Raw genomic sequence first — 23,893 nt, 5'->3', positions numbered from 1 at the left:
CAGAACAAGTTATCAGAGTCCTTCACAAAATTGGAAAGAATGCATCTCCCTTTGAAGATGCTGCTTAAACCCATAATTGGAATTTTAGTTTAGCTTCTCTAGTAGTATATATAATTTTCTCAAAAACATATTGTACTTTATATATATAATATATATGTTCAAGGATCATGGTAAGATTCAATAATAATCTATGAATAATTTGATATCTACCTATGTTATGTAAATCTTGAATTTCATATAGATAAATCATGACATTTATATAAATGAATAGATATATAGATTAAAGGATTTAATTTGTATATAATGGCAATATAATTATTTTACACATGCAGTCAATCCATTTTTTTTTTTGGGTTAGTTTCTATTATATCTAGATTAAATAGCTAATACAATTGTTATTTTGTAATTTATGAAGTCATAGATTTTTTTTTTGAAGTTATTAACATATAATCATCTGATTAAAATTTATATAAGCAAACATTAACCATGATAAGTATGAAGGCAATCCTATAGTAATTCAATTTACACAATTTAGTGGATTTGCTAAAAGATCTCTCTCTATTATTTCCATCCTCTGAATCAAACTTGTACAAAAATAGACTTTCCCTTACTTTGCAAGAGAGTGAGAATAACAACAATTAACAACTACCTTACTTGAAGGTGAACCATCAAATATGTTATGTTATATCCAAAACATAAGGTTAACCTCTTATACCTTAATCTAGATTTGTAGTTCTATTTTAGAGCACTGTCATTCTTCCTCTTTCCTCTTTTTTCATTCTCTTCTCCTAAGGGAAAAATACTATGAACAATAAAGAGAAGAAATAAGTTTCATTTTTACAACCTTCACTCATATATATATTCATACAATAAAAAAATGCAAGTTGGAATTGTAAATGCTACAGTACTATGCCAAAATCCTCATGTTATTATTCACAAGAATGTGTGGAACTTAGGCAACCCACTTACTTCCCCCACTTCTCTTCTCTTTCTGCAGATATCTATCATTACTATAGTCACACAATTATTGGATGCTTGTCTCAGGCCACTAGGTCAAACCTCTCTTGTATCTCATATTCTTGTAAGCTTTTTTCTAACCTATACATATTTTACAAAGTTCAATGATCATCATAATGTTAACTATTACCTATGAAACCCTAACATAGATACGGACACTAAACACGACACTGATAATAATTTGAGAAAATAAAGTATTTGAATGTAGCCACATGTATCGGTGTCAGACACTAGAGACACGCAATCAATGTGAAGTATCGATGCTACATAGAATGCTACGCCTTATTTATTATAATGTTCTATGGTAACAGGGAGGAGTGGTATTTGGTCCATCAGTTTTGGGGAACGACCAGATGCTGACGAATATCTTATTCCCTATGAAAGGTGCTCTAATACTTCAAACAATGGCAACTTTCTGCCTCAATTTCTTCTACTTCATATGTTGTGTAAAGATGGACACTGCCACAGTGCTGAAGACAGAAAAACAAGCCATCACAATTGGTATTTCTGTATTCTCATTTTCATTAGGAATCCCTCTTGGATTAGCCTTTGCAATGAAAAAATATGTTTCCATGGACAAAACCCTCTCGGACGCTCTCCCAATGATAGCTATCTCGCAAAGCATGACCGTATTCATCAGCATATCAGTGCTTCTATCAGAGCTTAAAATCCTAAACACCGATGTTGGCCGTCTAACGCTATCATCCGCGTTGTTTTCTGATGTTGTTAGCTTCACTATGACAGTATTTATGTTTGCAGCATTGCAGGATAAAAGTGGTAATGGCAGTCCGCTGACACTACTTTGGGTCATTCTATCCACAGTTGCACTCTTGGTTTTTATCATATATGTAATGAGGCCGGCTATACTATGGTTCATAGGCCGATTAAATGGAAAGTCTATTGATGAAAATTTTGTTATTTGTATCCTTCTATGTGTTATGTTCACTGCATTCATTAGCGAATTCATTGGACAACATTTCGCAATGGGACCAATAATTTTAGGCCTCGTTGTTCCTGAAGGGCCGCCTTTAGGAACAACTATGATATCGAAAATGGAGACGATTTCTTGTGCTTTTCTGTATCCAATCTACCTTGCTGTCAGTGGATTGCAGACTAATGTATTCAAAATCAACATTCAGTCAGCTTGGATTGTGACTGTCATAGTTCTTGTCGGTTTCATCGTGAAGATTGGTGCTGTTATGTTGCCAGGTTATTTTTACAATGTTCCAATGAAAGATTGTATTGTGATTGGGATCCTTCTCAACGGAAGAGGTATAGCTGAGCTCAGCATGTTCAATATATGGAAGGAAGGCAAGGTAAATTGATATTTCATACTAGTAATTTCAAGTTCAATCCAATATATCAAAACATCATATATAAGACATCAATAACATGTTTACCTACTAATGGATTAAATGTAGTTTTCATCCTATAAAATTGGTAAAATTTGATTTTGAAACTACAAAAGTTTTGTTTGGTTTTAGTTCTTAAGAAATACAAAGTCATATGCTTTTAGTCCTGATAGGAGAAAGATGAATGACTAAATCACGCAATATTTGTTAAATAAAGAACTAAAAAGGATTTGGATTGTGGGCAAACACAATGATTGCACGCTGTCAACCACATCGGTGGCCGTTCGATCAAGATAAGACAATCCAGCTTTTAAAGTCATATAGATTTTAATAAAATAAATTTTTTCGTTGGAATATGGATTGTTTTATCTCTATCAAACGGCCACCGATGTGGCTAATTGCATGCAGTCATGAAATTCAGTCTGCACACAATCCAAGTTCAACTAAAAAGTGAAAAACATATGTAACCCTTGATTGATTAATCGACTGAGTGACTAACATGATGCATAAAAATATCTTTTTTATGGCAGGTACTATCAGAACAAGAGTTCTCTTTGATGGTGATGTCCCTTCTAGTGATAAATGCTATCATAGCACCACTGATAAAACTCTTGTTTGATCCTTCAGCCCCATATAATTCTGGAAAAAGATGTTCAATACAACATACCAAGCGGGATTCTGAGCTCCGAATCATGGTATGCATTTACAAAGATGAAAACATCCCAACAATGCTCAACATCATAGAAGCATCATGTGCAAGCAAAGAAAGCAATGTTTCAGTTATAGCACTTCTCCTTGTAGAGCTTCTCGGAAGGTCAAGGCCTATTCTTGTCGCTCACCAAGAGCACGACACGCTTCGGTTAACCAAATGTGGTTCAACTGAACTCGACAATGCATTGAAGCAATATGTACAGCTCAATGAAGGGTTCGCATATGCTCAATCATTCACATCAATCTCTGACTTTGACACAATCAATGACGATGTTTGTCGAATATCGCTAGACAGAAGAGCCAACATTATGATCATGCCATTTCATAAAAGGTGGGAAATAGATGGAACAGTTGAGGTAAACAATGGAGCAATCCAAAGAGTAAACATTAAAGTCCTCGAAAGAGCTCCTTGTTCGGTTGGAATCCTCATCGACCGAGGCATCTTAAGTGGTTCTCCATCACTTTTAATATCCAAGGCAACATACTATATTGCAGTTCTCTTCATTGGAGGTGCAGATGATGCCGAGGCACTAGCCTATGCAAGTAGAATGGCTAGACATGAATGTGTGAATGTAACCGTGGTTAGATTCCTCACATTCGGAGAAGAAAATTCAAAAGATAGAAAACATGACAGTGATCTAGTAGATGAATATAGATATTACAATGCTGGAAATATAAGGTTTGAGATAACTGAAGAAGTTGTGAAAGATGGAATAGAATTTTCTTCTAGTATAAGAAGAATGATAGATTATTTTGATTTAGTTATGGTTGGGAGGGGACATCCTCAATCTGTTTTGTTACATGGACATGATCAATGGAGTGAGTGTCCTGAGTTAGGTGTGGTTGGTGATATGTTGGCTTCAACAGATTTTGTGACAAAGGCATCTGTGTTGGTGGTGCAACAACAGAGAATGGCAGGGAGATTGGCTAAACAAAATGTTAACACATTGCCAAATCAAAAGGATCAACTTGTACATGATGTTCCAATGGATGAACCACATAGAGCTTCTTGTACTATTTCAGTGGATAAATATTCCAATGTAGGTAGATAGATAGATCTTTATTATTTATTGAATTTCCATTGTCAATATATGAGTTATACAAAATATGGATTTTCATTTGAAAACTCACATTTATAATGATTAACTAATATATTGATCTCAAATATTTTTCATATAAAAAAAAAGGTTATTAGAGTTTTACCTATCGGAAAATGTTGTCCACACCCATACATACACCCTCTTGACACCTTGAGAGGGAAAAATATAAAGAGTCGTGTTATAGATTGATGATATGATTTACAAGAAGAGAAAGATATAGAGAACACGAGATTTTGAAGATGAACACTTGTGCGGTCACAACCCTAAATATAATTCATTTGAGCACCCTCACACAATTTAAAAAAGATACAATAGAAAATAACTTAAGAGACCATTTTGAATTTTCTCTTTAGCAAAGGAGCAAGTTGATTCAAGCATAAAAAACCAGGGATCATTTAAGGTATTTTTCTCTTTTTTATTCTTCTAATTTTTTAAAGCCCTACTTTTACACAATTTTTTTTAAAAAAAGTCTTTCTATATGAGAGTAAGAGAATTATAAATTAACTAAAGTATTTTAAAAAAAATGTCACTAAGGAATAAAATAACTTCGAAAAAATGTCACATTGAGTATGATTTCCACTGTTAATTGATTATTCAAGGGACTAGGTAGCTTTTTTGAGCACTTCATTTCCATTATTAATTGATTATTCAAGGGACTTTGTAGCTTGTTGGAGTACTTTCTTTCCAATTGTTAATTGATTATTCAAGGGGCTGAATAGCTTGTCGGAGCACTATTTCCATTGTTAACTTATTCAAAAGACCGAGTAACTTGTTTGAGTACTTTACTTAACATAAGCTAAAAGCTATAAGAATCAAAACTTGAAGCAAAAGTTAGAATGTGAAGGCGTGTTATAGCCGCTATCTGTGCCAATCAGTTTTCTTAACATATAACTAGAAACTAGGGTATATATGCCTTGTTGTCATCACCCTAATAAATGAGTGGTACCACTTTTATTTTACTTATAATAGCTTAAGCTTATAGCCACATTCATTCCTCTCATAGTTGCACATCATTCTTGTTATCAATTCAACCAACCATGTCATCATCTTCCAAAAGTCTGAAAATTGGCATAGTTGGGTTTGGCACCTTTGGCCAATTTTTGGCAAATACAATGATTAAACAAGGTCATACTCTAACTGCAACTAGTAGAACAGATTACTCTCAACTTTGTGATCAAATGGGAATCCATTTCTTCAGGTAAAAACTCAAAACCAAGCTTGAATAATATACATAGATAAAACAAACACTGCCCATTTCATAATGCATGTATATGTCAAACTTTGCAGGGATATTACAGCATTCCTTGATGCTGATATGGATGTCATATTGTTATGCACATCTATTTCATCACTATCTGAGGTTGTCGGATCGATGCCACTCGCTTGTCTGAAGCGACCAACACTTTTTGTTGATGTTCTTTCAGTCAAAGAGCACCCAAAGAACCTTCTATTAAAGGTATGCAGTTTATTAGGGTGATGGTGGTATTTTTCTTTACTTGTTTCATTCAGATAATTGATGTAGTTTCTGTTTCAATATTTCCTATGTGACTTTCATGTTTAAGGTATTGCCAGAGGAGTCAGACATACTCTGCACGCACCCAATGTTTGGACCAGTGAGTGGGAAAAACGGCTGGCAAAATCTGACTTTCATGTTTGATAAAGTTCGAATAAAGGATGAAGTTACATGCTCTAAATTTCTTCAAATTTTTGCAAGTGAGGTAAGTTAATAGCTGTCATCAATGACTAAAAAACTTTGCTTTTACATTAGACTAATTATGCTAATCTTGCTGAATAAAGAAACAAAGTGGGCAGCAACTAAGAAATTAACTTTAGATGTTAAGTTAGCATATTTATATTAGTATAACAAATGCAATAAGAGCACATGTTAAGGAAACAAATATAGTAATTATGTCTTGAAACTTGTGTAATCAATACTTTAAAAGTTAAAAAAAATGTTATTTTTCAATACAAAACTTTTACTTCTAGACTCCTTAACAAGGACACTGGATAACAAAACCCTTGTTTTAAGTAGTTAGGTTCTTAGAATTAGGCCCTTGATAACAAAATGATAAAACAAAATGAGCTAAGGACCACAAGTTCCAAGGTAGATCTATTTCACAATATTGTGTTATGTAGGGTTGCAAGATGGTAGAAATGTCATGTGAGGAACATGACAAAGCAGCTGCAAAGAGTCAATTTATCACACACACAATAGGAAGGTATGCAGCTTCCTACCTATCTTTCACCAACCAGAGACAGACAAGCAACTAAATTTACGGTTACTGATTGTAACTTTTGGTGTCTTCTTTACCAGGACATTGGCAGAAATGGATATTAAATCCACTCCTATTGACACCAAGGGCTTTCAAACACTTGTTGAGTTGGTAAACAGTTTTTAACATGTTTTTCTTTTAAACATTTCGCTAATTCCTCCTAAAACTTCCTCTTTTCTGCTTTAACCTCAAATGGATATAGTATATGCTTTCATGGACTCATGTAACATTTAAAAAATTAATTGCAGAAAAAACCTGTCATGGGTTGTAGTTTTGATCTGTATAGTGGATTATTCGTGTACAACAGATTCGCCAGACAAGAGGTATAGAACTACCAGTGAAATTCTTATTTCCAAAAATATGTTACAGTAAAGCAAAAATAAAGTTTTTGAAGCTTTAAACCAAGTAACTCAAGACAGACTCATGAATTACAAAAAATATGCAGCTGGAAAACCTTGAACATGCTCTACACAAAGTCAAAGAGATGCTCGTCCAAAGGATCGATGAAGGACAGAACCCAGAAAGAACTGAGAGTTGATAGTGATACACAACGTTTTATGTGGAAGACATATGAAGGAACTATTTATTTCAAATTTCCTCTTGTAACCCCTGCCATATGTTCAATAAAGATTATCTGATATTCTCTTTCATTGCATATACAGAGTAATTTCAGAAAGTAAAAAAAAAAAATGCCTATAAGTAAAACCATTAGACTCAAAATGGTTTTCACTTAACTGGATTCATGATTTCAAGCCAAATTTCAACTACTTCATTCATTACCAATAATAGACCAGAACACTACCCGTGTTACCCTTAGAATGGATCCTGTCATGCCAGACTTTACATGATAATGTCATGTGGAAACTTTATGTCTATCTCTTTCTCATTAATATTCACTAGTTTTGATATGACCCAGCTTTCTTAATATATCTAAAGAGCATAATAAACAAAAAAATTCAATGCAATAAGATCATACGAAATTATAGATACTCCCTCCCATTATCCTCTAAGATTTTCAGAGTAATCCTATATAAAGATGTGCAAACGAGAAATTCCATATCAGAAAGTCCAATACAAGTGCTTCTGATTTTTTTTCATCCCAGCTTAAAAAAGGCGTCCCAAGAGATATCCCTTAAACTGAGAATGATTATTGACTTATTCTGGTTTCCATTTGTAACCAAGGGTCCATCAGTTACAGAAACAAAAGTATAAAGTATTAATATAAAAAATATTTATTAGGTTGAAAATAAATACTCGTTATATTACATTGATGAATTTGGATTGTGGGAATATATATAAAAAAGTATAAGTATACAACTAAGCTATGGAAGGAATTGTATTGTTATGAAGACAAAAAACCTATTCCTGTGTGCCTATTTACCAGCTCTTCAAGAGAAAAAAAATATAAATTACAACAAAAATGTCGCAAGGGGGTATTTCACCTCATTCACTTTTAATGTCATCGATGCTCGCTTCTTCTGCTTCGTTGCATAAGATTGCAGTTTGATTTGGCGAATCTGATGAAGGTGGCTCAGGTGACTCGGTCTCTCTAACTTGCAGTCCGGTAGAGTCGCATAAGATTGCAGCTTGATTTGGAGAATCTGATGTAGGTGGCTCGGGTGACTCGGTCTTTCTAACTTGCAGTCCGGTAGAGCGTGCAAGGTCAATCCATTGCTGCAGCAATTTACCAAAAAATTAGATTTGAAAAATCCTAGACAAATTTAGAAACTATATGCAGATGAATGGTAACATCAATCCAATCTATGCTACCTTGGTTTCAAAATAATTCTCTCTACATTAGTCACTTTTTCCTTCAACTTTATTGTTGTAATTGACTTTCCTTTAATTGAAGGGGAATAGATGCTCTAAGTTAAAAGGAATAGAAGCTTTAAATTAAAATTTAACATGACCTTTAATGACAAATTTGAATATGAAAGGAGATAGTATTGGTGAAATACGACTGTAAGAGTCCATATTTCCCTGAAGTAGGGAATATTTAATAACGTCTTAAGCTTTTTACAAAACCTTGAACAATTAATAGTAGCAGAATGTACTGTGATCTGACAAATTTGACTGTGTACCTCTATATCACTTTTTAAGGATTCAAAATTATAAACTACATTAAATAACATTTCTCTGAAATTGTGAATATTGAATAACAGTCCATGTATTAAACTTTAAATGGTATGTTGAAACCGAAGATAAATGCCAATCTGGCCATTAAGGCAATTGTTAAAGAAGGATTCAAAAATGGAAATACCAAGTGAAAAAATAATCTTCACTCCCCAATGTATATTTGTTGTACTTTACATTGAATACTTTTTAGTTGTTTATTCCATAAAAAGATCTCTTAGGACACTCTTAGACAAGGCCCTTCCAATATTAAGATCACATACTACAAGACAACCAGAAGTGAATTTCCCCTCTTTCTATCACAAAACTAAACTTATATGATTCACTGTCTTGCAAAAAAACACATTCAGACACAATTACCATTCCACCATACACATTTTCATATGAACGCTTGATTGTGAAATTGGAAGCTTCACCAACAAAAGGAAATAAAAAAAATATACTTGATATCTGAGAATTATAGGGTTCAAACACAATCGGCTTACTTAAGATGAGGTGATGAACACTTAGAATTTTGAAAATGATCAAAAGCATATACAAGATAAAATAAGAAAGTGTATCTTACCTGCGTTCCCCAGTAAGAATTGATTGTCCGTGATACAAAAGATAGCATATTTACAAGAAATGTTTGGGAAGCAAACTGATCAGAAATCCGATGCTCCACTACCCCAGCAATTATCTGCATAACAAAAATATTGTAACTTCAGTGTTAATACAGAAGGCCAGTTGCAGACCTAAATTGGAACTATCGGATGCAAATTTACAGTACAAGATTATCACATCACTAACAGTAGAGCTATACAACATATGCAATTTTCAGAAAGAAAATATCCTCAAATAATTACACAGCAGTCAGAGTGCAGATGAAGAAAAAGAAAGGAGAAGAAAATTAAACAAGATATTTTTTACACAATGCTTTTTTAACAGTATCTAGTGAGCCCTGAAGGATTGTAAATTGCAAGGTGATAGTAAAGCAAACTATATTACTGTACAATATTTCTAGTCGTAGAAATACTAACAAGTAGCAACACATTCTCTACAACTTTCTTTCTAAGACACTCTTTATTATTGGGTGAAATTCATTTTAGTCTCACCAATTTATAAATGAGTCTCACAAATAAGGAATGAAGCCCTCATAATTTAATGAGACCGGCATTAAATTCAGCAATAATAGTGTATGTTAAAAAGAGTGTGTTAGAGAGAGTGTTACTAGCATTTTTCTTTTCAATTATTGGTGAGTCATAAAATCACACCACAACTAGTTTTTAAAGATACAGGTAATCAAGTCCTGCTTTCAAATGTCAACATACTCAAATTTCCAAATTGCAAACTTTGTCCTGTGTCAATAATCATATACTGGAAAAACTCAAGAAATTATAGCAACTCTAGCAACATAATGTAGTAAACCATGAACTAGATAATGCCGATGCCATTTCCTACAGAAACTGGGTCCAATCTTCTTTTAAGTCTTTTATTACAACAAAAAAATTCAGTGCAAGAAATAAGTTCTCGAAATACCTGATAACGGAGATTTGCAGATATTCCAAGAAAAAGTGCATAAACAACTGCTGTTTTGAGTATCGGTGACCTTGCAATCTGTTTGTTAGTGATGATTGCTGGATTAAGAAACTTACGAACTGCAAACAGAGAATTTGATGAAGCAACAGCTCCAATACTCGAAATAAATCCAACACCAGCGAGTTTTAGACCACCAAATACAACTGATGCAATTCGATGATTGAGATTCCAATTTGTCCCCACTGGGTTCTTTTGAAATGCATTGTCAGGGATGGAGCCAAGAAGTCCTATTAGAGAACTAATGTTATCAGGCGCAATTGTCTCATCAGCATAGGAAAGGAATGATAAAGTTGGTGCAGGAAGCCACACTGTAAAGAAATCAACAACTGATCCTCTGACAGTGTCCGTAATAACATAGTCAAGTTCTTGAAAGAAGTTTTCTTTCCGCTTCTGATACTGTGCTAATAATGTAGTTGTTACTGATATTCCTTCTTCTATTGCTAGTCTCTGCAAGAACTTGGGATCTGCCAACAATCTTTCCCTGAAACCCTGTATCAAGAAGAACCAGACCGAGAGTGATGAAATGATCTCATGATTATAAGTTAAGTTTTTTTTTTCAAAAAATACAAATTTACCTGGAAACGGTGAGTGAGTTCTGAAAGCAGAGGATATTTCTCTAGATCAAAGAAGTTCTGCAATACCTCCGGTGATACTAAACCAAGATCAATTCCCTTTTGGAGATCCTGAAGCCAAAAGGAATTATAATCATGTTCACAACCAATAATAGCAGACAAAGGATGATTAAATTAAAGGGTAAGTAGGTGCATATGGAAAAAAAAACACCCAACTACCTAATTATCAGAAGTTGCAACCAAATTTAAACTAGTTATCACTGCCGATGCCTCAATTATACCCCCCTAAACACTTGAAATCAATAAATGTGAAGTATATTATAGAATAGAGTTACTTTAATTATATAGAATTTAAAAAAAAATTGATATTTCATTATCACAAGTTACCCATCCCAAAAGTTTAAAGTCCAAGTCCTTAGATCATATATTGTTGTGCAAAAAACTCATTTCCAACATTTAAGGAAAAGAAAAGTAGAAAAGATAAAAGTACTATGAGACGATCAATATTCAAGTACAAATTTTCACGACAGTAGGTTGGGATGCATTATCCACGTCAATTAACATTTCACCAAACAGAAATATCAAGTAAAAGGAAAAAGAGAATGATGATGAAACACCAAAGTTATTTTGCCTACAGAAAAAATAATTCATAAAAGGCACTGATACAAGATACATGGTAACATGTAAAATTTCTCAATTTTGTATCACCAAAATGGGCAATGAGAGCAGATAAAGGGCTTAAATTTGGAAGGGGGAATCAACAGAGCAAGAAAAATAACAGTCAAGCTAATCAGTGAATGAAATGGCTAACTAACCTGTGGGAGGGCATCCCGTCTCTGCCCGGCAGCATTCATAACCCGAGCAATCTCAACCCGGTCAAAGCAATTTCTGCTACAGGGTCTGGCGGCAGAATACCACAAAAAATCAGCAACAGGAACTTCTCCCTCACTGCGAATGAACTGTCTTTCTGGGTCAAGTAATATAACTACTTGATTTTTCTTTTGTAATTTTCTAGAAATTCTTGCAGGCACTCCAGTTCCTCTAGCTCCATATGTGACATGGCTTGCACCAGTCACAACTATCAACATACCGGTAGCCCCTCCATCAAGCATATTTTGTAAGATGGTCTGGGACATAGTATACTCGTCAACCACTCTAGCCTGTGCAGATAGATATGAGCTTGGACCAAAAGGAAACGACAGATTCGGAGTACTGTCAGCTGAATATCTACGTGACATAGAAGAAAAGCCTGATATGAAGCCTGAACCGGCTGGAGGTGCATATAATTTACGTTCAGCCTTTGTTAGCCCGCTAATTCCTTCTGCTTGGACGGTCCTTAAGATCTGTTGATGAGAAAATTGTCAAATTTTAAATATCATCTGTGTGACTTGATCTAGGTATACAAGAATCAAGCTTGATCCTCCTCAGGGTGAAGTTGATTACAACTTACATGAATCTACTGAAACCATACAACTCTGTCTAAAACCCAACAAATTTAAAACACTGAATAGGTCTATTTAGTGCTCCTAAATTTTCTCTTGCCATCATTCACCCTTTCAACATATTATCTGATCATGTCATATCATGATACTGCATAAGGCAAGTTTCCAAAATCATGTTCACCCTTTTGTTAAAAACGGGAACCTCAAATATTATGAATTCCTATCTAATTTGGGGAAGCGAAGTTTGTCTTTCATAGATTAGGTTTTTCATGTTAGTTTCATAATGCAATTAAAACTTTAAAATCCTTGTGGTCTATTCTTTAATCTTTTTGGTGCCAAGTGCTAACCATTTTAATCAATGGTAAGTCATTTTGCATAGCATTGAGTGTCTAGTGCAGTGATATTGTTAAATTATCACTCCTAATTAACCCACCACCAGAAAATTTCAGAAGATATGAACATGTTAATAATCTACATTAGTTTGAATGAAAATTTGAACATACCTTCAGTGGCGTACCACAAGCAACAAGACGGATTCCATTTTCACGACAGTAACTAAGAATAGGTTCATACTCCTGCCATCGTTCAGGCGGCCAATGCGTTGTATAAGACTTCAAGGTTTCTCCATCCATCCTGCCATGACAGTCAAGTTTATTTTGTAAGTGACAAAGAATTGTGAGAAATAATCTAGCAATGACAAAAATACCGGACCCAACCAGTAGCAACCAAGGTAAAAGAAACATAAATTGATAATTGAATTCTTATTTTGATAACAAGACTTTCTGCAAAAAAATTAAGCACAACAAAAATCAACAATTTAGCTATTTTCAAGACGCAAGTGACATAAGGTGCATTTGGATTGCCTTATGAACAACTTATTTGAACTTATGTACTGTGTCAAGTACTTGAATGTGTTTCGGAGATGTTATGACAACATTGATGACATGACCATAAGCTCTTTCCAATAAGCTCATGCTCATCAAGATAGTTTATGAAAACTTATCATATAAACGTTTACTTAATAAGCACTTAATTAAGGCTCTTGTTGGACAAACAGTTCATTTACCCCGCTTATCATGATAATTAATTATGTACTTTTTTATAGTAAAAGATAGAAAAAAGTTAAATTGTTTTGGTATAAGCTATAAGGTGTATTAATAAGATAAATTAAAATGCATACTTTTTATCCATATACTGATTAAGTGGTTCCTGAAGATTAGAAGGAAAAGCTTCAATAGCCAAAGATAAACGCTTATCAACTTCAACACAACGCTTATGCAAATTCTTGACAATCTCAAGCTCCAATTCCTTATCATCTCGAACCGGAACTTGTTCCGCTTCCCCTAAATAAACAACTCTAGCATTCATCAACTTCTCCCACACTTTCCCTTTCTCTTTCCCTATCGCCAACGGTTCACCTATTGCCGTCGCGTCGTAAATCCTCGACGTTATCACTTCCTCCTCTATCTTCTTCACCTCCTCCGGTTTCACAACCGTTGCTTCAACCGGCGCCGTATTCTCCTTTAACTTCTCCTCCTCCGCCGCCCTTGTCGTCGCAGCAGAGAGAAGAAACGAAGCTCCGGCGGCTAGAAACGGCGCCATCAACACTCCTCGCCGGTTGCTTCGTGCTGGAGAACATTCTGTTCGCTCGACGCCGTTGTTACCGTCGTGGTGCTCGGTTTTCTTAGCTGCGGTGATGGAGAGGTTGACACGGCGGCGTTTGGCGGTGCGGAATTGTCGGAGTTTTTGATTCGGCGGTGGAAGATGAGTATGGGAAGGTACGGCACGTGAGACAGTTACGCGGTGAAAGTACGTCACGTGCGGCGGACCTGTGGAAAAAGAAGCCTGAGTGTTGGGCTTCATTTTTCTTCAATGAGGCTTGGTCATGAACAGAGTTGAACCTTTTTTTTTTTTTAATAAAAACAGAGTTGAACTTGGTCACCTACTATCTCTTCTTCATTCAGCAACACTAGAAAACAAATAAAGATTACTTAATTTTCAACCTTAAATGTTAGTATTATTTATTTTCATTACCAAAAAAAATTTAAAGGTACATACCTATTTTATGTTATGGCCACAATAAATTGAGATGACGTAGATGGGTTTACTACCTTTGTCACGTAAATTTAAGAAAGCCACATATTTGGAATTGTACTTGTGGATCATGTTGCCAAGTGGGAATTAGGCATTGCCGTATATTCCATTGTTTCGGAGTTTGCTACGAGATAAATATGATCTGAGTCAGATGTGACTCGGGTTTGATGATTGACACGGCTGTATATAGTGTATGTATGGAGCTTGAGCAGGAAAAGGTAGTCGGCAATTTCAGACAAACACAATCATAACATTTATGTCCGTTAGATTGTAATCGGAAGGTCCATATTTTAATATCGATATTTTGTATATTAAAAAAAATCAAAATCCATATTAAAACCCGAATTTTCCCACCACAATTTTGGTGACTGTGGGAGGGAATTTAGAAAATTGTTGACTACAAACAAGCTGCCCCATGCTGGACCGGTTGAATTAGATTAGTTAAATGTGCGTTTCATTCATCTATGAAGTAATATTTGGCTCTTCTAATAAAGTGAGAAAATCATTAATGATATGTATGTTCATATAATATAATATCAACCCATAGACTAGTGGCGTTGCATTATCCATCTAATGAAATTTTTTACTCAACATTCAGGATTATTTTTGTTTGTTTTACTTACAATGCAAAAGCTCCTTTTAGAACATAATTGTTCACCACGTATCCAAATATAGCTATGGTGCTACTCTCCGTTCTTTCTTTTTTAAACAATACTTTATAAGTTAAAGTAATTAAAAAATAATTTGAAAAGTTGGTAATAATAAATTTAGAGTATATTGTGAAATTAGTGGAACCTATTCTGGTCATGAAGATATCAGAGATTAATGTAAAGACAACATTTGTATATATTATAGCAATGCAGAGTGTGTTTATTCTGTTCCAAGTATCTCAAAATAAGGTCTACACCTTTTTTAGAGAAAAATAAATAAAGCAATCAAACTCCAGGTACTAGGACTGATTCATAGTGTGCAAAGCCTTTGTTTGCGTACATTAACTAAGATACATAACAAGGTGATGCTGGAATTAGCTAATCGAATACAATCTGAGCAACTGGTATACAATTATGAAGTACAATCTTCTACAAAAGAACCCCTTTTCCCAATATGAAAGCACAAACGATTATTTCTCAATCTATTTAAAACATACCAAAATATGCTAATAGCCCCCGGATAAGGAAATGCCTCATGATTATATCTTAATGCTGGATCACTTAATGTCATGGAATGATGGCAAGACGGCAAGAATGGGATCTCCAAAACCAACAGGATCTGAAAACCATATACAACACAAAACAGTAAGCTTATGAAAATAAGCTAAATACCACTTATGGTCATATAATAAGCTATTGTCATTAACTTTTCTAAGCATTATATGTGTGTTGATGTCATAAGTTAAACTTGAATAAGTTTTTCAAAGCCATGTGAACAATAGTTAGAAAACCCATGTGAACTAAAATATATTGTTAGTTTTTCTACTTGCCATATATTGTTAAATAAAATGAACTAAATTAGTTTATCATGAATATCCCATGATTTTCCATAATTTAGAAAATGCACACAAAAAAGCATGCAAGATACATTTTCACTGGTATGGAAATGAAAGAGATTATCTTTTGATGTGAGGGGGTGTGATATCCCCTTTGTTTGGTATGACAGATAACAATATTTCCTACAGTGCACGGAATTTGTGAGGGTAAAGATCCTTGATTCTTACATGTCCAGCATGCCAACGTTTAAATATATGAACAGCATACTAAACATGAAAAATTATGGAGCCAAGATAGTAGAATATCATACACACGTCTGGGTAAATGCTGGAGGACTAAACGACCCGACATATTTGCCGTTAAAAAAAGCTCATGGATGTACTGTATTTGATACTACAGGAATTATTTCTCAATTTTAACGCTTGCGTTGCATGAAGTCATCTGCTTTGCTTTTTCCATGTAATTAGGGTTTGCAATCGTTAAAATAGAGATTACTTGAGGAACTTCTATGTCACTTTTGCTATATTTTTTAATACTCGAGCTTCAAGCCACACAACTGCTTTAGCTATTTCAAAATTTGGCCGAACAATACTGTTATACCCTTATTTTCCCCAGAAAACCATGAATTACTTGAGTAACATATCAATAAATGCAGGCATATTTTAGCAATAGGTCACAGACACAATACCTCCCTCCTCAAGAAGTAGCTTTAACACTTCTCCAGCCACATCTGACTGCAAAATTTCCAAAATAAAACCAGTCAGGATATGTATATATTTCTTTACGAACCACAATTAAATAAATGGACACCAACTTACCTTAATGGGAATTCCGGCCCCAACCCCAAACTGATCCAAATACCCTATCACTTGCCCTTCTCTGATTACATCACCCTATGTTGAAATTGAAAACATGCAATTGAGTCATTTGAGTGTACATATGCAATAAGGCTAGAGTTAGATTAGGAAATGAAGACATTAAATAATTGTAGTCATTTCAGAGAAAGTGGGGTTTTCAAACAGCTTAGCTGAAAAAACCTGTGATAGAAAATATGCCAATAATTACCACAGTACAGAAAATGATACTGACCAAACTACATTATACTGCCAAAGAATATATAATTTGCATCTAAAAAATGTTGATATCTGTTAGAAATTAGAATGTAGAGATAGCATGTACCAATTGTTTGCAAACATTCATAAATTAAGATTACAATCAATAGCTTTAGTTACTGAAGCAGAACCAGAAATTGATGAAATGGATACAGCACAAAAACGAAAAAATTACAATTAGTGTTCAACTGAAGAGAAAGTTGGCCATGCTTTCTGTGATCAATAGTATATTTATTCACATTTTATAAATGTAACAGTGAGAATGTTGATTTGTTTATATCGAATTGTAATCCAACTTATTAAATGAAAAATATAGAAAAAGTAACATGGAGATAAAATGATTTTTTCATACGGTATAACTTTATAAGTTCAGGCTTTCCTTTTTTTCTTTTTCTTTTTTCTGTACCATTATTCAGTTTGGTTAGCTAAATATATTCAAGTTAACACATGCATGTTAACAAGGTCCTATCAGGAGACTAAGCGGACAAGCAAGAATGCCAGCACATAGGTTGCACTTTCACCTATCACGTTTGCACTATTGCATGACACAACTCATATGCTACTTGTTGAACCCTAAACAACAAATATTTACTTTGTGCACTGGAGAATTTTAGTTTGCTACATGCACATGTGCAGCTAAATCCAATGGCGGAGTTCATGAGGACAAGCCAGATGGAGGGAACATTCAGTGAATCATGTGATCTACGTCATAACAAGCAGATGACTTAAAAACACTGGAGGATAGGCAATGACTAGCACATCAATTACCTCTTTACAGATGGGAGGATGCTTCTGCCCTTTAACTGTTCTACCTCTTCGGAATGAGCCAACCTAGAGAGAGAGTGAGAGAGAGAGAGAGACAGAGAAAGAGTTAGCGAAATCGGAGGTAATTAGTAAAATCAGAGATTATAGCATACATAAATAGATGGCATACCGTAGGAGAAGATACTAATGCGTATGTACTGGTACCAGAAGCCTCCAATGCTATTAACTTTGATGATTTTTGTGAGGAAACATTTGCAAATGGGTTGGTTTTTTCTGAAGATGATGTTGGTGGCAATGGCTGTGCGGTAGTCGGCGCTGATTCATCCATAGGTTTGCTTGGAATAGGTGGTGGTGTAGTTGGTGAAATGTTAGACAATGGAGCTTTTGTTGCTCCTATGTTACGCTTAAGATGCATCTCAAACTCACCAACCTGTCAAAATATAAATAAAACAAGGCCATATACAGTGTCATCCATTCAAAGTGTTCCCCTTTTGATGAACCAATATAAATTACAGTTTTGCCATTAGATAAAGTTACTGAGTACGGTGTAATATGAAAAACTGAACTGACACAATTGGTTTTGAACAAACTTGAATTACAAAAGGTCTGTTTGGTAAGACATGTTTTTGAGCTTGTAGCTTATAGCTTATGTCTTATAAGCTCGTTTTACTAAATAATAAAAAAGACCCGTTTGGTATCCGTCACTTTCTCACAAGCTTGTAGCTTATTTTTACTAGCTTATAGAGGTTTTTGATAAGCTAATTCAAGTAGCTTATAGCTTATCATTATTTATATCAATTTTACCCCTGCAATCTTAATTGAAAAAAAATTAAATATTAATTAAATATATCATTTTTATGTCATTTCATAATTATAAATAAGCTAGTTCAACTACTAATTTTACCAAACACTACAAATTCCATCAACTAGCTTATCCACTATTAGCTATAAGCTAGCTTATCAGCTATTCACTTTTTTTACCAAACAGAGCCAAAATAAAATGATTTACTCAAGTAGGACGACAGGCAAAAAAGTAACAAAATCTCTGGCTTGTAATGCAATGTGCTACAATTTTTACAAAAGCACCATTACCAATGCCTCATATTCTATAAACCTGCAACATATTTTGAGTAATCAAATTCAATGCTTTGACTCAAGTTTCAACTTACAGCATATTAAAGGGCTATAGACATATCCAGCCAACTAATGTGTGCGCGGTTGAAATGTGAAAACTGAAAACCATGACATCTCTACAGCCTCTTGCTAAGATTATACTATGAAATTCCTTTTATCCTAGTTATAATTTTATTACTATACATTAAATTTTACAAAGCACTAATACCAAAGAGAGGAGAAGATCACCTTTAATTTCAGTTCAGCGATTTCAGTCTCGTCACAGACATCTAATATCAAAGCCTGATCATAAGCAAAGCAGACATAAGTAGGGGTTTATCAGTTTGACACTAAAATATGGCCGTTGATAAATGCAACTGTGAAATCTTAGGCATAATTCAAAAGAAAATCTTGTGTTTGTTTCATCTAATAGCCAACATAACGTATTTTGATTTGTGCACATCATACTAATTCTAATTCACACCAATGTATCATTTTTCAACAATACGAAATATGATTGTACAGATAAATAAAAGGAAAGAATAGCTATAAACCTCAAATCCATCAGGAAAAGTAGCAGTTTGCAATGGCTTTTTCTCTAATTTGTCTTGTTGAGTGCTGTCCAAAGAAGCTGCAACATCATAAATAATTGTTAGGTCAAGCAATAAGAATGTCATAGGAACTTGGCATTTTGTTGAAAAGACCAGGGAATATACAGCTCTGCAGATCTTCCAGGGTCTATCCATCCGTGGCCCTTTTCCTAAGGCCCTTCTCTCACAAGCACAAAGACAATTCCCCTCCCTTCCCTTCTTTTACCAATAACATACTGTTTTTTCCTAAATCTCCTATTCTGTCTTGTTCCTAATAATCCTACTTCCAAAGATTCTATTACAAAGTGATTATTTCCTAACTACTATATTTAATGATATATACTTCTAATAAATCTGGTCCAAAATTATTGTCTCCTAATTACTATATCAATTATATCTTTGACCATTTTACAATGCCTCATCCTTATTTCTCCTTTTATATAATTTCCTAATCAGGGGTCTGTTAATAAAACATTATTTTCTATAAAAAATAAAAAAACTATCCTTTAAAAATAGAAACCTACCAACCAAGTGATTGGACTCAAGTGGTTAATGAGCTTCCCTTGGGACGAATCGTTCGGGAGAAACCCGAGTTTGATTCCTGGTGGGAACAATTCTTGGCCAGGCTTTACTTACCTCCCGGCCAAACTCCGGATTACTAGGGCCCCTTTCCCCAAGGAACTGGAGGGTTAACACAAAAAAAAAAATAGAAACCTACTGATCAAATTTTTTGCAACTGATTAATGTGTCTATTAGTCTTAAGAATGGAAACTAAACAACCACATGAGAGTTATCTCATTCAAATAGCAACCAAAAGGAAGCAAAGTACATAATTCATTTTATAATCAATAAAACACACCATCAGACTTGGTTGTGTTGATAGCTTCAACTGCTTTTGCACACGAAACCAATGCCTTCTTCCCTCTATTAGAGTTCCATCTGATTTTATGGCAGGGAACTACAGCTGCCCTCTCAATGGAGGATCGCACATGGGATATAGTACCTATGGGATCTGGAATCCAACAGTAACGATTAAGGGTCAGATTGCAATGTTTTACTTTTTTACAATGAACATCCATGCAATTAGCAATAGGGACTTAATATAGGTATATGATATGATGACAATGATAATTCACATGTGATCAAAAATATACATACATACATGCATATATGTTTATAATATAAGTTATGGTACAGAAGTAAATCCCCACAAATGATACCAGCACAAGTAAAAATTTAAAATTCATAAAATCACACACAATAAGCTAAAACCTTTTAAACACTCAAATGACATCATTACAAGATAAAATATCCAGTATTTGATAACACAATCATTGTGTTGGGGTTGCAACTAAATTTGTCAAATTGTTTACAAGAGTGTGTCTCAAGGTAAAACAATCTTCTGTGGCCAAGCCAGTTAACAAGAAAAAAGATTAGGTTGCTAGCTAAGAAATGAAAAACGGGAGACACAAACATCATTGTGGAACAAATCTTGAAATATTAAAAAAATAATGAAAAAGAAAATTGACCCTTTAAATAAAAATTTAAAAATCAAGATTCTTAACTAAACATTGCCAGCAAACTTGAGGTGTTAGAATTGCCACTCTGAGAAAAGCTTTGCATATACGTCTCCTCTAGCCTAAGGGTTAATCCTATCCTATAGCTATGAAATTGGAGATTTTGGTGAAAGACCAAATAACATAATGTAAAATATATTATTTTTCAAGGAGTACATTCAATTTCATCTTTGAAAAGTATTTTGAATATTATGGTTGTGATTACGGTAAACAAGTGATACTGAGCATAACTTTAAATAACTTTTCCGCTGCTTTCGTCTTCAACTTTTCAATCTTTCTTCCAATACAATAGGTTAAATTAAGCTCAGTACATTAAGTAACAACAGAACAAGAAACCAGCTTAAAAAGGCAGTTACTTTGGGGCGAAAAATTTCAAATATTTTAGTGCAAATCCATGAAAAGCATCTACAAACTTTTGGCAAGAACCACCTGAAAACTCACACACATACAAAGGACAGGTCTCAGCTTCGAAGTTAGGTAAACACGAAAATGTCCAGCCTAACAATCTCGACATTGTCAGCTGACGACAGCATCCACAAACTATAGAATTTAGCTTGTATTTATTTCTTATTTCTTATAAACAAAAAACCAGCAGAACCGGAAGAACCTTCATCTTAAATTCAGCATTTAATTCAAAATTGAAACAAGCACATAACCTCATCAGCAATTAAAAGTCTTAAACCCTGATTTGATACATCTAATCAGCAGAAATTTATGAAATACTCTGAATCAATTTTATTTAATTTTCCCTCACATACGACAGAAACTAAAGTGAATTAAACAGTAAGATCAGAAATAAAAAAACGCAGATCGCATTCAGCTAATAAAATAATAACGAAAATGTAGAACAGAGAGAGAGAGAGAGAGAGAGAGAGAATTACAGTGAAAGGATCGAATGGCAGCGGAGGAATCCATGGGAGAGAGAATGGAATTGGAAGAGAAAAGATTAGTTAGAAGAATGAAAGACGGTTGGGTGAACGAAAGAGAAAAGAAGATAAATTAATTGCACTGCTTTCATTGAGATTTCCGCCACTCTCATAACTTTCTCCGTTACCGTGGTGTACGAAGGTTTTACTACTTGCTAATGTGCGCTGGTTGTAATTTGTGTTTACTTTCTCTTACGTGGAATCTCATTTTACGGCATGGATACAATTGAGAGAGATTAGAGGATCTTAGTACTCCCTCTCTCCTAAAATATAAGCAAATAAATCTCATTTTCTTTGTCTCAAAATATAAGTAAAAAAGACTAGATTTTATGCTATTTTTATGTTTTTTCAAACAAATTATCTTTTTCAATGTAAAATTAAATACAAGTTGCATTTAATTTATTCTCCTTTTTATTTTCTCCATAATTTTTAACCAATGAGAATTATTTTTGCATCTTTCCATGAAACTTATTCCAAGGAGAACACAAAAAATTATACCTCAAATCACTAAGTGTTAATTTTCTTAATAAGTGTGAATTAGTGTTTTTTGCTTATAAATTAGGACGGAGGGAGTATATGATAATTTTTTAGATAATCAATTTTTTTTTTTTAACAAAAAAGTATTGATATAAAAATCAAAGCAATAGAAAGAGAAAGTAAAAAGATGATGTAAATAGAAAAGAAAATTGTCAAAAATGATTGTTTAAGTACCATTTTTCTTGTTTTAATTTAATTTCTTACTTTTCTAAAATAAAAAATACTTTCTTTAGTTTTGTAAATATAAATGTAAAATTATTAAAATTTATAGATGCATTTGGTTTATTAAAAGGGTTTGTATAACATGTGTAATATTGCATATGTTAAAAGAACTAAAAATATCAACTTTTATTGAAAAACAAAAATCATTTATAAAAATTATATATTTAATATGAAATACACATGTTTCAATACAAATTTACTATTTTATCCTTCTTAATATGTGTAAGTTTGTATGTGATAGAAAAGTCTTATTTAAAAAATAAAAGATTAAACATGACAACTTTGTGTTTGATGCTACAAGTGTTAGACAAACGGTGAGGTAAGAGACACGATAAAAATTGAATTTTTTGTCATTCATTAAACTACAACACAACTTTTTGTTTAATGCAAGTTGTCTAAAAGACAAGCATAGTTTTTGTCAATCAAACATCGCATACGACAAATATTTGTTCAACACGGTAAAAAATTGGTGTGTTGTTCTAACTTGAGTTTTGTTGTTACCTTCAAGGTGACATTTAACATGGGAAAGTAAGTATAAAACTTTCCCACCATGGATCAATTAATTTTTACCATTAGATTAAAGAGGAGTATAAATTTTATCATGATCTTTCCACACTATATTATTTTCTTTCACTTTCACAACATTCAGTTCTCAAATTTTTCACTCACTTTCAATGAAGAACATCAATCTAAAACAACAACAACCTCTTGAGTCCTTATTCTTACTTGTTCAGCATCCTGACTAATAAAGTTCATGGTGATCAAAATGGGTTTTTTCAACATACTCTAATAATGAAGAAAATAAGTCAAACCCAGATCAGAAAAAAGCAAAAAGACAAGGTTTTTAGAATGAAAACAAAGGAAATCAAAGGAAAATGAACAATAACTGATGTTACTTCAAACAAGGAGCATGAATATTGCATCTTTTCTTATAATGCTTGCACCTATCAAACAATGAAAATTTGAATCAAAATGGAAGCTTTGAGAAAAATAGTGGAAGAATGAGAAATACCCATATTTCATCTTCCCAAGATTGAGACGTTCAATGAGTGAAGGAGAGTTGAAATCGATTTGTTTGAAGGGAGAATTGCTGGTGTGGTGCTGGACAAGCGGTGGTGAGAGAGACGGGGAGAGAATGGTTAAGGAATATAATGAAAAAAAAATCTGATGTTGAAAGAGCATTATAATATTGTGTACTTTATTTGATCAAGTGGTTAAAACCAAACTAACCCAGGTTGGAAATGATTCACCTTTCCCATGTTAAATGCCACTTACCTTCAATACTTATCTTT

The 23,893-nt window shown here is 33.8% G+C and overlaps 4 protein-coding genes across 4 annotated transcripts; 2 read left to right on the top strand and 2 right to left on the bottom strand.

Moving 5' to 3' along the window:
- The first annotated feature begins 315 nt into the window (after window positions 1-315).
- On the top strand, window positions 316-4,216 carry LOC11418003 (cation/H(+) antiporter 15). Its single transcript, XM_003600959.4, has 3 exons — window positions 316-1,081; window positions 1,329-2,333; window positions 2,900-4,216. The coding sequence occupies exons 1-3, from the start codon at window positions 878-880 to the stop codon at window positions 4,130-4,132; spliced, it is 2,442 nt and encodes an 813-aa protein (XP_003601007.1). The 5' UTR covers window positions 316-877; the 3' UTR covers window positions 4,133-4,216.
- An 833-nt stretch (window positions 4,217-5,049) lies between these two features.
- LOC11415867 (arogenate dehydrogenase 1, chloroplastic) lies at window positions 5,050-7,205 on the top strand. The gene is made up of 7 exons (XM_003600955.4): window positions 5,050-5,378; window positions 5,468-5,636; window positions 5,743-5,898; window positions 6,317-6,399; window positions 6,495-6,564; window positions 6,702-6,776; window positions 6,899-7,205. The coding sequence occupies exons 1-7, from the start codon at window positions 5,218-5,220 to the stop codon at window positions 6,989-6,991; spliced, it is 807 nt and encodes a 268-aa protein (XP_003601003.1). The 5' UTR covers window positions 5,050-5,217; the 3' UTR covers window positions 6,992-7,205.
- A 479-nt stretch (window positions 7,206-7,684) lies between these two features.
- On the bottom strand, window positions 7,685-14,392 carry LOC11418002 (protein RETICULATA-RELATED 5, chloroplastic). Its single transcript, XM_003600954.4, has 8 exons — window positions 14,237-14,392; window positions 13,359-14,147; window positions 12,682-12,811; window positions 11,552-12,079; window positions 10,740-10,847; window positions 10,105-10,653; window positions 9,152-9,265; window positions 7,685-8,127 (listed from the first exon to the last, which is right to left on the bottom strand). Exons 2-8 carry the CDS (start codon window positions 14,039-14,041, stop codon window positions 7,897-7,899), a joined length of 2,343 nt encoding a protein of 780 aa, XP_003601002.1. The 5' UTR covers window positions 14,042-14,147; window positions 14,237-14,392; the 3' UTR covers window positions 7,685-7,896.
- Window positions 14,393-15,119: 727 nt separating this feature from the next.
- LOC11410363 (biotin carboxyl carrier protein of acetyl-CoA carboxylase) lies at window positions 15,120-21,983 on the bottom strand. The gene is made up of 9 exons (XM_003600953.4): window positions 21,798-21,983; window positions 20,199-20,351; window positions 19,304-19,380; window positions 18,999-19,052; window positions 17,806-18,066; window positions 17,640-17,702; window positions 16,578-16,652; window positions 16,448-16,493; window positions 15,120-15,541 (listed from the first exon to the last, which is right to left on the bottom strand). Exons 1-9 carry the CDS (start codon window positions 21,829-21,831, stop codon window positions 15,480-15,482), a joined length of 825 nt encoding a protein of 274 aa, XP_003601001.1. The 5' UTR covers window positions 21,832-21,983; the 3' UTR covers window positions 15,120-15,479.
- Window positions 21,984-23,893: the final 1,910 nt, after the last annotated feature.

Source organism: Medicago truncatula, chromosome 3, assembly GCF_003473485.1.
Source record: "Medicago truncatula cultivar Jemalong A17 chromosome 3, MtrunA17r5.0-ANR, whole genome shotgun sequence".
Classification (NCBI taxonomy): domain Eukaryota; kingdom Viridiplantae; phylum Streptophyta; class Magnoliopsida; order Fabales; family Fabaceae; genus Medicago; species Medicago truncatula.
This window is presented reverse-complemented; position numbering and strand designations above follow the sequence as displayed.

What these genes read in the sequence shown, in the direction of transcription:
- LOC11418003 (XM_003600959.4), top strand. Translation starts at nt 878, where the DNA reads ATGCAAGTTGGAATTGTAAATGCTACAGTACTATGCCAAAATCCTCAT. An exon ending in CTCTTGTATCTCATATTCTT is followed by an intron (nt 1,082 to 1,328) that starts GTAAGCTTTTTT and finishes CTATGGTAACAG; the next exon opens with GGAGGAGTGGTATTTGGTCC. An exon ending in ATATATGGAAGGAAGGCAAG is followed by an intron (nt 2,334 to 2,899) that starts GTAAATTGATAT and finishes TTTTTATGGCAG; the next exon opens with GTACTATCAGAACAAGAGTT.
- LOC11418002 (XM_003600954.4), bottom strand. Translation starts at nt 14,041, where the DNA reads ATGAAGCCCAACACTCAGGCTTCTTTTTCCACAGGTCCGCCGCACGTG. An exon ending in CTTGTGGTACGCCACTGAAG is followed by an intron (nt 12,080 to 12,681) that starts GTATGTTCAAAT and finishes TCTCATCAACAG; the next exon opens with ATCTTAAGGACCGTCCAAGC. An exon ending in CTGCAAATCTCCGTTATCAG is followed by an intron (nt 9,266 to 10,104) that starts GTATTTCGAGAA and finishes TTTGTTATGCAG; the next exon opens with ATAATTGCTGGGGTAGTGGA.
- LOC11410363 (XM_003600953.4), bottom strand. Translation starts at nt 21,831, where the DNA reads ATGGATTCCTCCGCTGCCATTCGATCCTTTCACT. An exon ending in CTTTTCCTGATGGATTTGAG is followed by an intron (nt 19,053 to 19,303) that starts GTTTATAGCTAT and finishes GCTTATGATCAG; the next exon opens with GCTTTGATATTAGATGTCTG. An exon ending in GCTACTTCTTGAGGAGGGAG is followed by an intron (nt 15,542 to 16,447) that starts GTATTGTGTCTG and finishes TATGGTTTTCAG; the next exon opens with ATCCTGTTGGTTTTGGAGAT.
- LOC11415867 (XM_003600955.4), top strand. Translation starts at nt 5,218, where the DNA reads ATGTCATCATCTTCCAAAAGTCTGAAAATTGGCATAGTTGGGTTTGGC. An exon ending in ATGGGAATCCATTTCTTCAG is followed by an intron (nt 5,379 to 5,467) that starts GTAAAAACTCAA and finishes CAAACTTTGCAG; the next exon opens with GGATATTACAGCATTCCTTG. An exon ending in CAAAGAACCTTCTATTAAAG is followed by an intron (nt 5,637 to 5,742) that starts GTATGCAGTTTA and finishes TTCATGTTTAAG; the next exon opens with GTATTGCCAGAGGAGTCAGA.